Consider the following 14,933-nt stretch of genomic DNA (forward strand, 5'->3'; position numbering starts at 1 on the left):
AAATAGCTACAAGTATGGCATGGCATTAGTAAATTGGTGAAAGGCCAATGTATACTTTTTCAACAAAGTCAGCTTTTTCAACAAAACTGAAAATTTCCACCCTCAATGTCACACTGATCGTCACTGTGCCCACCTTATATCCTTCTGGGAACATGGCATCCAGTTCTTCATCAGAAAGCGGGCGGTTACGCTCATCAATTTCTCTCTCCCACCTCCAAGCCTGAAGCTGTTCAGGAGTCATACTCATTATGTGACCTACCGAAGAGACAAACCCAAGGTCAACCCTAATATTTAATCACTTTCATTTTACAAATCCAAGCCAAGACTATATTCTCTTATTCTTGTTTAAATCTGTCATTAATGGCATGCAGAAAACCAAAGAAAATCCAAAGAGCTCCGAGAGGAAACATGGTTACTTGCAATGAGTGTGTTCTACCTGGAGTAGGGGTGGCCATGTTCATGGCTGGGGTGCCAATTGGTGTCTTCCCAGGGGTCAGGACAGGAGTGCTTCCGCCCATCTGACTGGCTGGGGTCTCATCCCAGCGGGACTTCCTTTTACTGGCTCCAGGAGTCGGTGTTTCTCCAATCGAATCTCCACCTCGATCCGTGCGAGGAGTCTCAGCCCATCCACTTCCATGCCCAGGAGTATCTTCAAAAAGGAAGGGCGAGAAAGACCACGCTGTTGACCACTGTAACACCACACTGTGCCCCCTCGGCTGCACACCAAACTCACTAGGCAGCAGCAGAGCATTCTTAAGAACAGACACCATTTAAGGTATTCATGTTCCCGTGGCACTACTTCTTTTGTTGCTTCTCTACTGATTACCAAAACACTTATACCTTATCAACAGAAAACCAAGTTACTTTTCATCACCCATAACATCATTGTGCAGAGGTAGCACTGTGTCATGAGCCATGCTCTGTCCTTCTACACAGAAGGACCCTAACACAGAGAGACCAACTGTGTGGAACATCCTATCACCCAGTACTGTGCAGCCTTCCCACACCATTAATGAATCTACAGAATTGTAACAGTGCTTCTTACTATTCCATCTTGATTTACCACAGCTACCCTTGAGAACTTGGTGAAACAGAGCTTACAAATATCTACACAAGACAAGGATGTTAGCAAACTGTAGAAACAGACATTACCAGAGGGTTGAAAGGGGAGACAGAAGGCCGCTGAATGGATAAAGAGTTTCACTGGGATAATGAAAAAGTCCTAGCAATGAACACTGATGAGAGTACACAACGCTCGGGGTGGACTAAGGCCCTTAAGTTGTATGCTTAAAAACAACATTATAAATTTAACAACAAAACCAAAAAAAAAGGCTATGACCTTTGAAGAAATCCTTCTACAACTTTTTACAAAATAAATCTTAAACCTCGGGACTGGGGATTTAGCTCAGTGGCATAAGCGCCAGCCTTGGAAGCAGGCAGTCGTGAGTTTGATCCCCGATACCAATAAAAAGGAAAAAAAACAACAATAAATAAATAAATCTTAAACCTCTTTAATCTGGGTATGATAGTGCAGGCCTGTAATCCTAGCCACCTGAGAGGCTGAGACAGGAGGATCACTGTGAGTTCAAGGCCAGCCTGGGCTACATAAGCAACCTCAAGTCATCTGGACTACAATGCGGCGACCCTGTCTCACCAAAAAAACCACCACAAAAAGAAGGCAAAAAAATGAGGCCTACAATCTACTCAAATCAGGTTATAACCTGATTTGAACCCCAGTATTGCTCTCCCCATCTTGTTCTGTCTGATTATTCTATATTCTATTTTGTTTGATAGTATCAAGTTTGAGGGTATAGGCAACCACTTTGAAGGCAATAAGATATACTATGATGCCCATTATGGTTTGACTATTATCCTTTTTTTGAAGTCCTGCAAGGTCTTCAGTGTAGGTTTTACTGGTCTTGTTCTGTACTGTTTTGATCAATTCTATTATACCTGATGATATAGACAACTCAATTTAAAAACAGCAAGAGGCACAATGGTAACCACTTTTGATCACCTGGTATTCTATTTTTGCATCATGTGCTATACCCACCCTTCTGTTCTAACTGACTGTTTTGCTTAGTCACATTTGATTTTAAAGTAAAAAGAGAAAAAGTAAAAAAGTAAAAAGAGAAAAAAAGTAGTAACAGTGGGAGTAATAAAACCCCAAAAGTCTGTTATTGTAAAAAAAAGAGGAAAGGAAGGTGGACTAAGGGATATAACCACAGGTATGTTCGACTGTGTAGGATGGAAAACCGTATCACTGAGCTTTTGTTGGATCACTGAACGGAACGGAACTGTCTCCAATTTCACTGTATGAATGTTAACTTTATATGCTTTAATTTTGTAATTTGGACAACTGTTCCTGGGAAGATAATATGTAACCTATTAACTGGTGATTTCTTACTGTATATTTTTTTCTTGAAATACCTGTATTATTTGTACTCTTTTACTGCTTTGTTTTTCAATGTCCTTTCTTTTTTTCTCTTTAAATTAAAAAAAAAAAAAAAATCTGCTCACAGCTGTCTCTCAGCAGCTGGCTACGTACCTGTGTGACACGCTCACCTAAGTCAGCCCTGCACCCACACGTGCACCGACTCCAGCATACCTCTCTCAGTTTTAGGAGTCTCGTCCCATCTGTTTTTACGGGCACTGGATGTTGCACCTCCATGGCCTGGGGTGGCATGGCCAGGTGTGTCTCCTCGGCCTGGAGTAGCAGCTCCTGCAGGTGTGTGGCTCGGGGTGGGATCCCAAATTTTTGAGCCAGGGGTTGCTCCAGGAGTTTCACTTCCTTTTGCACGGCCTGGTGTCTCATCCCATCTTAAAGAAGGGGTATGCCCGGGGGTCTGAACAGAGCAAAACAATTATTTCATACACCTGCACAACTACTGAGAAATAACTACCAAACTTTTGTTAAACAAATGAAAGCTTTAGTTCTAGTCTCTATAAAATCTTTCTGCTTAAAAGATACTTTTCAAAAACATGTTTATGACCAAGACCAAAAAGTGTGAATACAGAGGAAAAAAGTCCTTTATTAAAAAACAAAAACAAAAACTGGGTATGAACCCTGAATACTTTATTAATAATTGTCTTAGGAAGAAAAACATCAAGGTTTTTCTTTTATCTGGACCTGCAATGGAAGACATTCAGCTATAATTCCAGCAGCTTCTCATGCTAAGGCTTGACACCACTACAGAAGAAATTCATGCATTCTAAGAAACACTGTTCTTATATTTCATCCAGCAGTGTGCATTCAACATATAAGTATGTTTTGGATTGTCTAGATGGTTACCTTCCAATCGCCTCCTACCATCCCATTTCAATCCTTCAGAGGGATTTGTGCCTCTCATCACATTTGTACCAAGTGATTCGGACCTGAGCGAGGCTGGAAAAACTGGAAAGAGCTTGGAGGTAGGCGGAGGAGACATGCAAGGTGCATGGCAGTGAGCGCAGAGACCAGGTGACTGATATGGGGCTCTCGTGTGTGACACCAAAAGGAACTCCACAGTGCACAAGTACTATTTTAAACCAGATCTCTTAGCATAAGCAAATCAAAATTTAGAATCAAACACTGTCCCTTAAGTAGTCAACAGGATTTACCATATTTGATGCACCTGTTTTAAAGCTGGATTTTCTTAGATCAATGATGGCGAACCAATGGCATACAAGCCGCAGCCAGCTATTTTTAATCACTGAAAGCTCTGAAAGGTTCACCACCACTGTTGTAGATCCCACAATCCCACCTTGCTACCAGTTTGCAAATCATTAAAAAAATCAAGACTCAATATTTTCCCTTTTAAAAAGGAATTACTCAAAGTTGGAAAATTATGGATTAGGTAAGAGCATAAACTATTCAAACAATTAACTTTGGTACTTGCCTCTCCTACTGGACCAGAGGAGAGGTGAGAATAAATCCTCCCTATCACGCAGTATTATCCCACAGTCTCCATCAGGGTGCAGCTGTGGGACATGGGACAGAATGCAAGAAAACACGGAGTGGCTTCTGCAGCTCTAACAGGAGAGATGTAGTCTTTTATGTTGTTTGGTTTTTGTTTTTTGAAACAAGGGCTTACTATTAGCTCAGGTTGGCTTCAAACTCATGACAAACCTACTGCCTCAGCTTCCCAAGTGCTGGGGCTAAAGTTATGTGCCACTATGCCTAGCTAATAAACTATAATAAACTACTACACGTGGTTATCATAAGAACATAGTTACACAGTAGAACAAGTTTATCTGTTTTTAAAACAGCATTTGAAGTCAGCCACAGAACTAAGCATTTGAAGTTCTGTCAGCCACAGAACTAAGTTACTGAAGTTAGTAATTAACTATGTTCGGCAGCAACAAATTCTCATACAGATCAAATAGGGAGTTCTCAGGATCCAAAACTGAAATGCATGGCAAGGATGTTCAGGGCTAAAACAGCCCACTCCCGGAAGCAGGAAAACACGGCCTTGGTCTGACAGATCTGCCTCGCAGATCACACACCCACATTAATACTGACTAGAGTTAATAACGGTTTACTGGTGTGGCAGAGACAGAGGACACGAAGGCCCTGATTATTTATATTCCCAGGTGACATCGACGACCTGTGCCGGCAGAGAGGGAACGGCTGAGAGCAGGACAAGATGACCCATGTTAGCTGATCTGAGGGGAATGCAGGGTAAGTGCAGAGAAGTGGTCTAGTGGTTTACTTTGTTCTAGAAACACTGGCTTGAAAATGCGTATGAAACATCTAAGCAAGGGCACCAGGTCTGACAAACATACATCTGAGGAGAAGAGGAGGCGGCAAATGTAACAACATGGGAGTTGGCTTACACAGCAGGCAGACAGAAATGAGGTCCTGGGGAGAGGGTACACAGGGACAGGAACTCCCAGGACTGAGCACCAGCGCACCCCACAGCTCGGTGCTGCAGAAGAGGATGAGCCAACAAACAAGAGGGAGAACAGCAGCGGGGGCGGTGGGGCCATACATGACACTCAGCCCCAGAGGCTGAGCTGGAAAAGGGTGTACAGAAAGTCAGCAGGAGGGCTGATCAGAGAGCAAACCTAGATTAAGCAACATGAAGGTCCAGGGCCGAAGGGGCACCGTACACAGAAAGCCAGGCCTACATAAGCAGACAGCAGGCAGCGTGGTGTAAAGGGACAGAATGGGGCAGAAGAGGAGGGCAGCATGGAGGAATGGTCCTGGTACACGCTGGTTTTTCTTTTCCTAAAGACAATGAACAGGTCCTATGCAAGAGAGGAAGGAGAACATGAGAACAGAGGAAGGCTAAGACTCTACAAGGCAGCAAGGCACAGGCTGATGACACCCCAAGGGAAAGGGCTGAACCACCCCCAACCCATGGGCAAGTTCTAACCCCAGCACGAGACAGCACTGGAGACCTGGCCTGGGCGGGACGGGGAGGGTAAAACACACTCCCACAGGTGGGGCTACTCTGATACTGCAGTATCCTCACAAGAGACTAACCAGCAAAGCAAGGGAGGATGCATCGACACAGAGATGCTGCACCAGATGCCAACCCTGAGGCACACGAAGCACAGTAGTAAACTCCATCATAGAGAAAAACATTTCAACAGTAACAATAAAACAAAACTATCACCTCTGCCTGGTCCCAGCTGGACAGCTTTTTGGGAGTGGCACCAGGAGTCTGATCAGCAGTTTGATCCCAGCGCCGCTTTCGCTTTGACGGAGGCTGGGACGCTGCTGCTCCATTGACGACTTTCAGCTCTCCAGCTTTAGCTTTCTCTGCTAGCTGTTGCCTAATTTCTCTCTGAAAAACATTGAGAAAGTGGAGAATATCTTCAAAACGCTTTCCTCACGCTTAAATAACATGTTCTCACATGAGAAACCCGAAGTAAAAATAAAGAGCAAAATACAAGACAGACTACAGGAAGTAGGGAGACAGATCACTCTCAAGGGGAAGGAGACCAAGAGATCTGAAGAGGGACAAATGAATGAAAAAAGGAATTAAGGTGTGCTATGCACATGCCAACCCCACCCAAGACAGTAAACATCATGTACCCCACACAGCCACTAATAAGCTAGAACCAAGAAATGTAAAATTAAAAGAAAACTATATACTTAAAGACAATAAAAAAATAAATAAAAATGCTTTCCTGGGAGGGGCTGCAGGGCTTGCCTAGTGTGTGTGAGGGTCTGGGGTCAATCCCAACACTGGGAAAATGCTTTCAATATGTTTTATGTCACTAACATAGTCATTTCTACTTAGCATCTTATTCTAGGACATTACTGGAGGTGCCACTTCTTAGTTTCATTCTTTTCTGTTCTTTGTGTCACGCTGACACAAGTCTTTTTAAAAGGAATAATCTCTGCAGGCCAAAAGGATTTACTTGGAATTTCATCTACATCCAAAGTGAATCCTACAAAATATTCTTTAAGGAACAGCATGACCCTTCATGTCTTCCCTAACACGATGGCTCTTAGGACACATCATCAACCTTCTCAAAGCCTCACTGCTAAGACAGACACTTGCACAGGGGACCCTGAGCTAGAAAAGGCCGTAGAAGTGGGAAGTTCCATTTGAGAAGAAACAGTATTCAGGAGAAACGTTCTTTCTCAACTTAATTTTAATACTACTAAAATATTACTTGCATAACAAATAGCAAACAGGAAAAAAAACTTTCACAGAAGTGTCTCAACTTCAACTTCCTTCACATTCTTTCACGGTCATGAAAATGTGAGGTTCACACACCTCTTCTTTAGTCAAATGCTGTTCTCGCATTACATCCATGTAAGTCCGAGCATTCATCTTAGGGTCAGGAGTCTTCCCTCCTGCAGAAAAGAACAGCAACAGGACAAGAATACAATAAATAAAGGGAAATTAGGTTCAACTGACTTCTCTGCCCTGCTCTACTATTATGTTATTTGATAATCATTTAATTAATTTTTGATGGAAAACTTTAATAATTATACATCTTACTTTTTATTGAGTTTGCTGATCAATTTAACCTGTTTGAACACAAACATATCTACAGCAGTTTAAAACGAATACTTTAATGCATATAAAAACAAAATGACAGCACAGCTTAGAGTCTTCAGAAGTGATGGGTCCTGGGTTGCTAATCCGGAATACGTACACTTTCGTGCCTTTGTCTCCATCAGCAGTTCTGACTTCAAGCAGCAGAATAGAAGCCTAGAAAATTATCTCTTTACCATTAGTAACACTTTGGAAAGATATTTATATGCAAAACATTACCTGTTGCAAGCTGTTAAAATCCTGACTACAAATAACTATGACTAGGTAAGTTCTTCAAACAGTATTCTAAAACAATTGTACTTTAGAAAAGTTCATTTTTAAAAACATACCTATAATCATACTGACGTAGTTACTAAAAAAGGGCTTCGTGTTTTTTTTAAAGATTTGTTGACCCAGAAACATATTTTTTATTTCTTAGAAAGTATAAATTATATCAGGAAACATGTAACTTAAATATATTACTTTTACATTATTATGATGCAAACAAAGAAAAGTGATGTACAAAGAGATGTGTTAGTCTCTTGGTTAAAGTTTTAGTATTTGCACTGCAAACGTCAAAATATCTTAAAGAAGCCCAAAGAGTATATAATAAGTTTCCGAGACGCATATTATGCTTTAGAATGTGATAATTAGCTATACAAGTAGTATAGCGTCATAATTCAGAAAAAAAAAATCATAAAATTCTAAGACATTGCCTATGCTGAAGATCATGCCCAATTGGCAGTGTCATTCTTTCTGACACTAGCTCAGCTAAGACTTCCTTTGGAATACTTTTTCACCATAATCTAGAGAGGATGTGTTGAGCTGCACCCTTAAGAATGCAGACAGGACTGGCATATAGCAGTACTGCTGTAGGAAAGAAATTAAGGACAGTTAGTATGGGCCTGTGAATTCTGACATACATGTTTAAATCAATTACAATTATGCACGTAAAAAAAAGAATATCCCTACTAATTCATGCAGGCTGAAAGTCTAACTCATAAACCTGCAGCAGAATCCTACCCTAAGGACAGGCACCTCATCCTGACTGTGAAGCTCACTCACCTGAGGAAGCTTCCGTCAGCCTCACTATGCCCCTGGTGCTGACTTGCACTCTACAATTAGCAAAACAGACTCCAACTATTAGAACAGCAGTCTTTGGATACACACTTCTAACTTTATGCTCAGAGCAAAGGAGGTGCATTTATTAAGCTACTTTTAGAACAGTATGGGGAGAGCTCTAGTGTGAGAAATAGTTTCTCCAAAGTAATAGTCCTAAAACTCTAGATTTTGGAATGAAAACTTTCAATAATTTGAAAGTATTTTGAGCAGAAAAGCATATTTGTTCAACATACAGAAAGAGTACCCAAAACAAAAGTAAAAGAAAAACCTTTAACCCTTTGCGTTTCTATGGCATTGGCTCATTAGTTTCTTGTCCTTCTACCTGGAAAGAAAACTTGCATTATAAAGATGAAGAATATGGCATCTGTGACTTCAACCAAATCTATACAAATTTCTAATAAGGGGGACTTTAAAAAGAAAAGCAAATCCATAAGCATGCCAAAAAAAATCAAAGGGCTAAAGACAACTTAATACAAATAAATTGTGAACATGTATAGAAGAGCTGGAAAGAATTACCATCTGCAAAAGGATCAAGACGCTCTGGGGAAATGATCATGGTCCGCCTGTGTTTTTTGTACTCATCTTCTCGGTCTGCAATCTTCGGAGGCCGATGCTCAGCAAATGGGTCATACTGCAAAGAGGCAGGTCTCCTTGAGTGCACAGGTCTTTAGGTAGCCAAGCAGAACACCATAACCAAAACACAGACCACTGGGAAACATGCAACAGTTAACCCCAGCCTGGCACTAAGCCAAACATTCTGATTTGACTCGTGGATGGATGGTGACACGAAAGAACAAGGCATAAGAAAACGAGACATAATAAATAAATTATTTCTAATTTAAATAATTTAAAATAAATAAAATTATTTAAATAATTTAAAATAAATAAAATTATTTAAATAATTTTTCCAATTATTTCCAATTATTTCCAATTCTCCCAAATCAACTCTTTTCAAAGCATTCCACAAAATCGTTTCTAAAATCTATGGACTTCCATAGGAGCTCAGACACTCACTGATGATTAGCTAAGCGATGGTTTAAAAAAGGAAAGGCACCTGTTCTGTTGATTGTGGAATGTCGTTGAGCAATGCCACGGGGGCATGGTATCCTGGCTTCTTCTGCCCAAGCAAGCTTGTCGATGATGAGTAGTCGTCGTCGTCCTGCAATGAGACCCCCAAGCCACAAACCATGTCAGCACTTAAAACTCGGCAAGAAGACAACTACTTCAAATGTGGCACTACAAACACCTCATTTTGAACTGTTTAGCTTGTTTCTGTCACATATAATTTTAATTTTTTTTTGTCTTTTTCGTTTTTTATCGATATCAGGGATCGAACTCACGACCGCCTGCTTACAAGGCAGTTGCTTATGCCGCTGAGCTAAATCCCCAGCCTCCACATATAATTTTAAACAGTAACAACCAGTCAAACAGTAACTGTGAATCCATTTGCTCTGTTTAAACAGAGCAATGTCACATCCTGAGACTTCTCCAGTGTCAACAGTATAAGCCCTCACACCTCATGGATGTAAGACCTGAACGACAACTTTAGGCCTCACTGACTTCCCATGAGGGCAAGAGGAAACAAAGTGCTGGTCCCCCGTTGGCATTTAGAAATTTCACCTTTGAGACTTTTTGATTCTTCTCAAGGAACAAAAAGTGCCAACTGTGAAGTAAAATAATTTGAACTTTATAAAAATAACCAGTCTGATTATACGAAGTTACTGAATTATACAACAATTGTTAGAAATTTCATCAAATCTGATGTTTGGAATCATCAGATAAAACGTGAAATATAAAATAAAAAACACTTGGAAATATTCAAAAATGGAAAGCAACTGTTCTCCATAATTAAAACATACAAAAAGCTCACAAATAGAAATATCAAGAAAAATTGCATTCATATTAAGATGCCAAAAGGAGTAAAATAAACAGTATCAACTACAATTCAGTTACTGAGCATGATAGCATGTTGTTAGTCTTAGCTAAAAGGAGACTGAGCCAGGAAAACCTCAAATTTGAGGACAGCCTGAGCAACATGGCCAGACCCTGGATCTTAGTGTTAAAAAGATGAGGAGATCCAAGACTGATGGTACATGCCTGTAGCATTTGGATCATGCCAAGTTCAAAGCTAGCCTAGGCTACAGAGTAAGTTCAAGGCCAGCCTAAACCACATAGCAAAACCCTGTCATAAAAAAGAAAAAAAAAAAAAGGCAGGGGCAGGAGGCAGGGGAAATCACAGTACAGGTAGCTATTCACAATCCAGTCCCTAGTTGCTCGGTTATTCTAGCAGTGATGATGACCCTTCTAGAACTTTCAATGATACCAACAGCACCCTGAGGCATGCATGCCAATATTTACCACAGATCTAGACTGAGCACTCAACTCAGGCATTTATTTCACAACACACATGGTCTAGAGTTGCTCTGGTAGGTAAATTAGTCTCAACAAAGCTTCAGAAGTATGTGCCTCCAGGGACGCTTTGGAGCCTTAGAAAAAAAGGATATCTTCATCATTTCATCCTGCTAAGCAGATCAATCAGAAAATTCCCACTTCTTTCCTCTGAAGGAACCGAAGGAAGGAACAAGCCAGCCTGCCTCTCACACAACTTATCACTTACATCTTCAAGTTCAGTGGCGGCAATGGATGTCACATAGCCAGCAAATCTGCTGTCGCTTCCACCATAAATCTCCTGGTCATAGTAACCTGTAGAATCAAGGCCCACTCCTTGTGCTTCATCAAGAGCTGCCTTCTTGCCTTGAATCTCTCGAATCTGTGCTTCAATATCTGTGAGAGAGAAATATAAAATGTCTTCATTCCATAATTCTAGGCCCTTGTAACACACTGCGTTGCTCTATTATCAAAATAATCACTTAAACTGAAATAAAGTAAAATAACTGTACCATCGAAGAAGTTACTAGAACTCTACACCAAGCATACACCTCTCCTCACCTCAACAGCAACTGTAATACAAAAAAGCACTTTCTGTCTCAACTGCCAATTGCCATCACCTGTAGAATGAGCCTCCGAATCTGTACACTGGTGAATTCTAAACTTTGCCAATTGAAAAATTAATTCTGTTGATGTTGATTAGGAATCCGGAAATACATTCAGCATTATTAACCGCAACAGTGCCAAAAATGTAAAAGCCAACAGCATGGAGCCAGGTGCAATACACTTATCAGTGGTCCAGCTCCGTGAGAGGCCAAGGCAAAAAGATCAGTAAGGTTAGGGTCCAGGAGTTCACAGCCAACCTGGGCAACACAGCAAGACATCCTCTCAACCGCAACAGGATCTAAAAAGTGGTTCTGGTGGGTGATCCGCAACTCCTTGCAGATTCCGTGACGCTAGAACAGCTCAGCTCTGCATTCTTGCTAGCTCCCTTGAGTGAGAGTCTTGGGTCAGTGGGACCTACTCTGACCATACAACACAGGACAGAGTATGACATTCAGAGCTGCTATGGTCTGAGTTTGGTCTATGCCCAAAGGTTCATGTGTTGCCAGGCATGGTGGCACACACCTGTCCAGTACTTCAGAGACTGAGGCAGTACTATAATTGCAAGTTTGAGGTCAGCCGGGACTACACAGCCAGACTCTGCCTCAAAAAACCAAAAAGGCAGACTGGGCCAGAGATTTAACTCAGCGGCATACACGCCTCCTCGCAAGCATGCAGTCGTGAGTTTGATTCCTGTACCAAAAAAAAGGCTGTGTGCTGCAAGACTGGTCTCCAGCTGTGTCCAGGTGGTGGAACCCTTACAATGAAAGGGCAGTGGAAGGTAACTAAGGCAGCACTGTCTTTAGAAGGGGTACTAGCCTTACAAAGTTAATTAGTCCTCCAGGCTGTTTTCTACGACATAGAAATTTTTTAGACTAAATGATATTGAACACAACAAAAATACGTAAATGAATTAACTCTTGCCTAGTGCATCCTCTAAACACATCTAGTAAATGAATCTACTCGTGTATATTTCCCAGCCCCTCCCCCACTGTCAGTTTATTTATTGCAAGCTAAAATGAAATTGAACAAAGGGCCTTGCACAGGCTAGACAAGCATCCCACCAGAGTTATATCTACCCCAGTCCCACCTTCAATTTTTAATTCTAAAACACTTCAAAACTAAACAAGTCACAATAGTATGAACACCCAAATAGGCAGTGATAAAAATACAGTGAATGTTTATCTTTCTTAAAATTTTTACAAAAAAGATGCATTACTTCCCCTCGCTTCAAATGTACTTGCCACTTTCTGGAACATTTCCAGAAGTTCTCTTTCATGAGTATGTGTGTTTTGTTTTTGGGTGGTAATGTAGTTAGGGGTTGTGCAGAGAACAATTAGAATCAGGACATAGAATTTATAATGTTCTTTATGATCACCGGGAGTTAACAAAAGAAAATGCAGGAAATCTATCCACAACACCAAAGAAATAGAATATTTAGCCAAGGGCCTGAATCCCACAGCAATGTCCCTCATGAGTCCAGATGAAGACCCAGAGTTCATGACAATGCCTCCCACGAGTCCAGCTGGAGGTCCAGAGCCCACAAGAAGGACTCACGCCAGTCTCTTTTACAGATCTGTGGTGGGAAAGCCTAAAGGTCAGCGGTGGAAGCCAGAAAATCCATGCCAGCAGGATGAAGGAGCTGTGCTGGTGGGATGAGGGTTCTACGCTGGAGCCGAGAAGTCACACTCACAACAAAGACCAGGGCTGTCCTGAAAGGCACCACAGCCTCCTCAGCGACTCGAAGGCCCCAAACTCCTCCAATGACAAGCACAGTGGGGTACATGCCAGAAGGCCAGCATGACACACTCATCCTGGAGACCAAGCGGCACACGTCCTCCCAGAGCCAGGAAGCAATGCTCAATGTGAGGACCAAAGCTTCTCCAGGAGAACCAACGACTCAAACAGCAACATGTAGGAGAACCCACAATGCCACAACACCTCAACGCAATAATGCATTAATACCTTAACACCTTCCTTCTCCTTCTTCACCTCTCTATTTATGCTGGCAACTTTCCTCAAGTGGAGCATATATGCCCAGTGCCATGCTGATGTAATCCAGCTGGCATTAAGTTGACTACCAGTTCTTAAGGTGGCTTTTGGGGTTTTGTTTTGTTTTGTTTTGTTTTGTTTTTTGTCTTTTTTTTGGTACCAGGGATTGAACTCACGACCTCACGTTTGCCAAATAGGCACTTACACTACCGAGTTAAACCCCTGGCCCGTGGGGGTTTTTTTGGTTGCTGTTGGTTCATTTGTTTTGGTACTGGGAAATCAAACCCACAATGTTGTGCTTATTAGGCAGGCACTTGAACCACTGAGCTAAATCCTCGGCCCTCATGAGTGTCTTTACCACTGCCTAGATGTCCTGAATGAATTCAAATCAAAACATTTATAGCAATTTTTGTCAAAAACATTTATGGTGTGTACTCATCCATCTTATTTACCAGATCTGACTCTGCATGACTTCTGACTCTTTCCCGAAGTTGAAATGACAAAAAAAGAAAAGGTTTTGAATCATTTTGGGGCATCAAGACAGCCATTACAGCACTACTACAGACATTCATGAAAGAGAATGTCTGAAGCAGGTCCTGCTTGGTTACTTTTCTCACTTTGCTGAGACAAAATACCTGACACCCAAAATGAAGGAAGGGAAGGTTTATTTAGCTTACAGTTCAATGAGGTTTCAGTCCACACTCAGTTCCAAGGCAGGGTGGCATGGCTAAAGATTAACCATTCACGGCAGCCACAAGCGACAAGAGCAAAAGGGCCAAAAGGGAGAAAAACATGCCTCCTTCCAGTTGCACTGGCTGCCAGTTATCTGGCCCTAGGTGGGTGCAGCACTCACACGGCCAATCCCAGCACTAGACAATGAAAAAATCACAAACACTAGTTTTAGTCACCTCCATGGCTGCATGAGGCTCTGGGAGGACATTTAAACACAAACCATAATAGATCCAAAAAGTGGTAAGGATGATGGGGTAAGTATGTGTGAGCTGGGGAGTGTTTTGAGGACGATGTTGGCAATATTATCTTCTATCGTAGCAAATTCCCTTGTGAGGAGAGGGAAAAGGGATGAAAAAAGAGTTAAGATATAGTAAAAAAAAAAAAGACGCACTATGCACATGTACCAACTTCTACAAGGAATGCAAGCATTATATACTATAAACATATACTATACTAATAAATAAACAGATTCTCCTTTAAAGTAAAATCACTAGTTTTTTTATCACATCTCTTATGTAGTTCAAAGCAGAGATAGGCCAGATTTCCCCATTTAAAAAAACAGGACATAAAATCAAGATTCTTAAAAAAACAATAGCTTTTCTATACAGCTAACTGATAAAGAAATCAGGAAAACAATTTCATTCAAAATAGCTTTCAAGAAAAACTCCAGAAATCAACCTAACCAAAGAAATCAAAGACCATTATAATGAAAATTAAAGAACTCTAAAGAAAGAAACTGAAGCAGACATTAGAAAGATGGAAAGCCCTCCATGATGGGTGATCAGCACAATTAATGCTGTTAAGAAGGTTATATAACCAAAAGCAATCCACAGATTCAGTACAATCCCCATCAAAAGTCTACTGACACTGCTCACACAACTAGGAAAAAACAATCCTAAAATTTCTATGGAAACACAAAAGAGCAGGACAGCTAAAGCAGTGCTAAGCAACAAAAGCAAAGCTGAAAACAACACTATACCTGATTTTGAAGTATACTACAAAGCCACAGTAACACAAAAAGCATGACCAGCACAGAAAGACACAGAGACCAATGGAATAGAACTGAAGACACAAAAACACACCAAAGCAACCACAGCCACCTGATTGTGAACAAAGCCA

At 41.2% G+C, this 14,933-nt stretch overlaps 1 protein-coding gene across 5 annotated transcripts in view; it reads right to left on the reverse strand.

Moving 5' to 3' along the window:
* Sf3b1 (splicing factor 3b subunit 1) overlaps window positions 1–14,933 on the reverse strand; it is a 43,899-nt gene that overhangs the window by 15,115 nt on the left and 13,851 nt on the right. For 2 of the 5 annotated variants that reach the window (XM_063259500.1, XM_063259502.1), the window contains exons 2-9: window positions 10,717–10,883; window positions 9,154–9,258; window positions 8,616–8,730; window positions 6,714–6,793; window positions 5,601–5,771; window positions 2,609–2,846; window positions 437–649; window positions 134–255 (exon numbers count right to left, since the gene is read on the reverse strand). In XM_063259500.1, coding sequence (XP_063115570.1) covers window positions 134–255; window positions 437–649; window positions 2,609–2,846; window positions 5,601–5,771; window positions 6,714–6,793; window positions 8,616–8,730; window positions 9,154–9,258; window positions 10,717–10,883 — 1,211 coding nt within the window. Of the gene's footprint in view, window positions 1–133; window positions 256–436; window positions 650–2,608; window positions 2,847–5,600; window positions 5,772–6,713; window positions 8,523–8,615; window positions 8,731–9,153; window positions 9,259–10,716; window positions 10,884–14,933 lie in introns of those variants that run through there. The other 3 variants (XM_063259501.1, XM_063259504.1, XM_063259503.1) reach the window with 3 other exon arrangements.

Source organism: Cavia porcellus, unplaced genomic scaffold, assembly GCF_034190915.1.
Source record: "Cavia porcellus strain 051 isolate PalLab524CR breed Dunkin Hartley unplaced genomic scaffold, mCavPor4.1 scaffold_12, whole genome shotgun sequence".
Taxonomy (NCBI): Eukaryota; Metazoa; Chordata; class Mammalia; order Rodentia; family Caviidae; genus Cavia; species Cavia porcellus.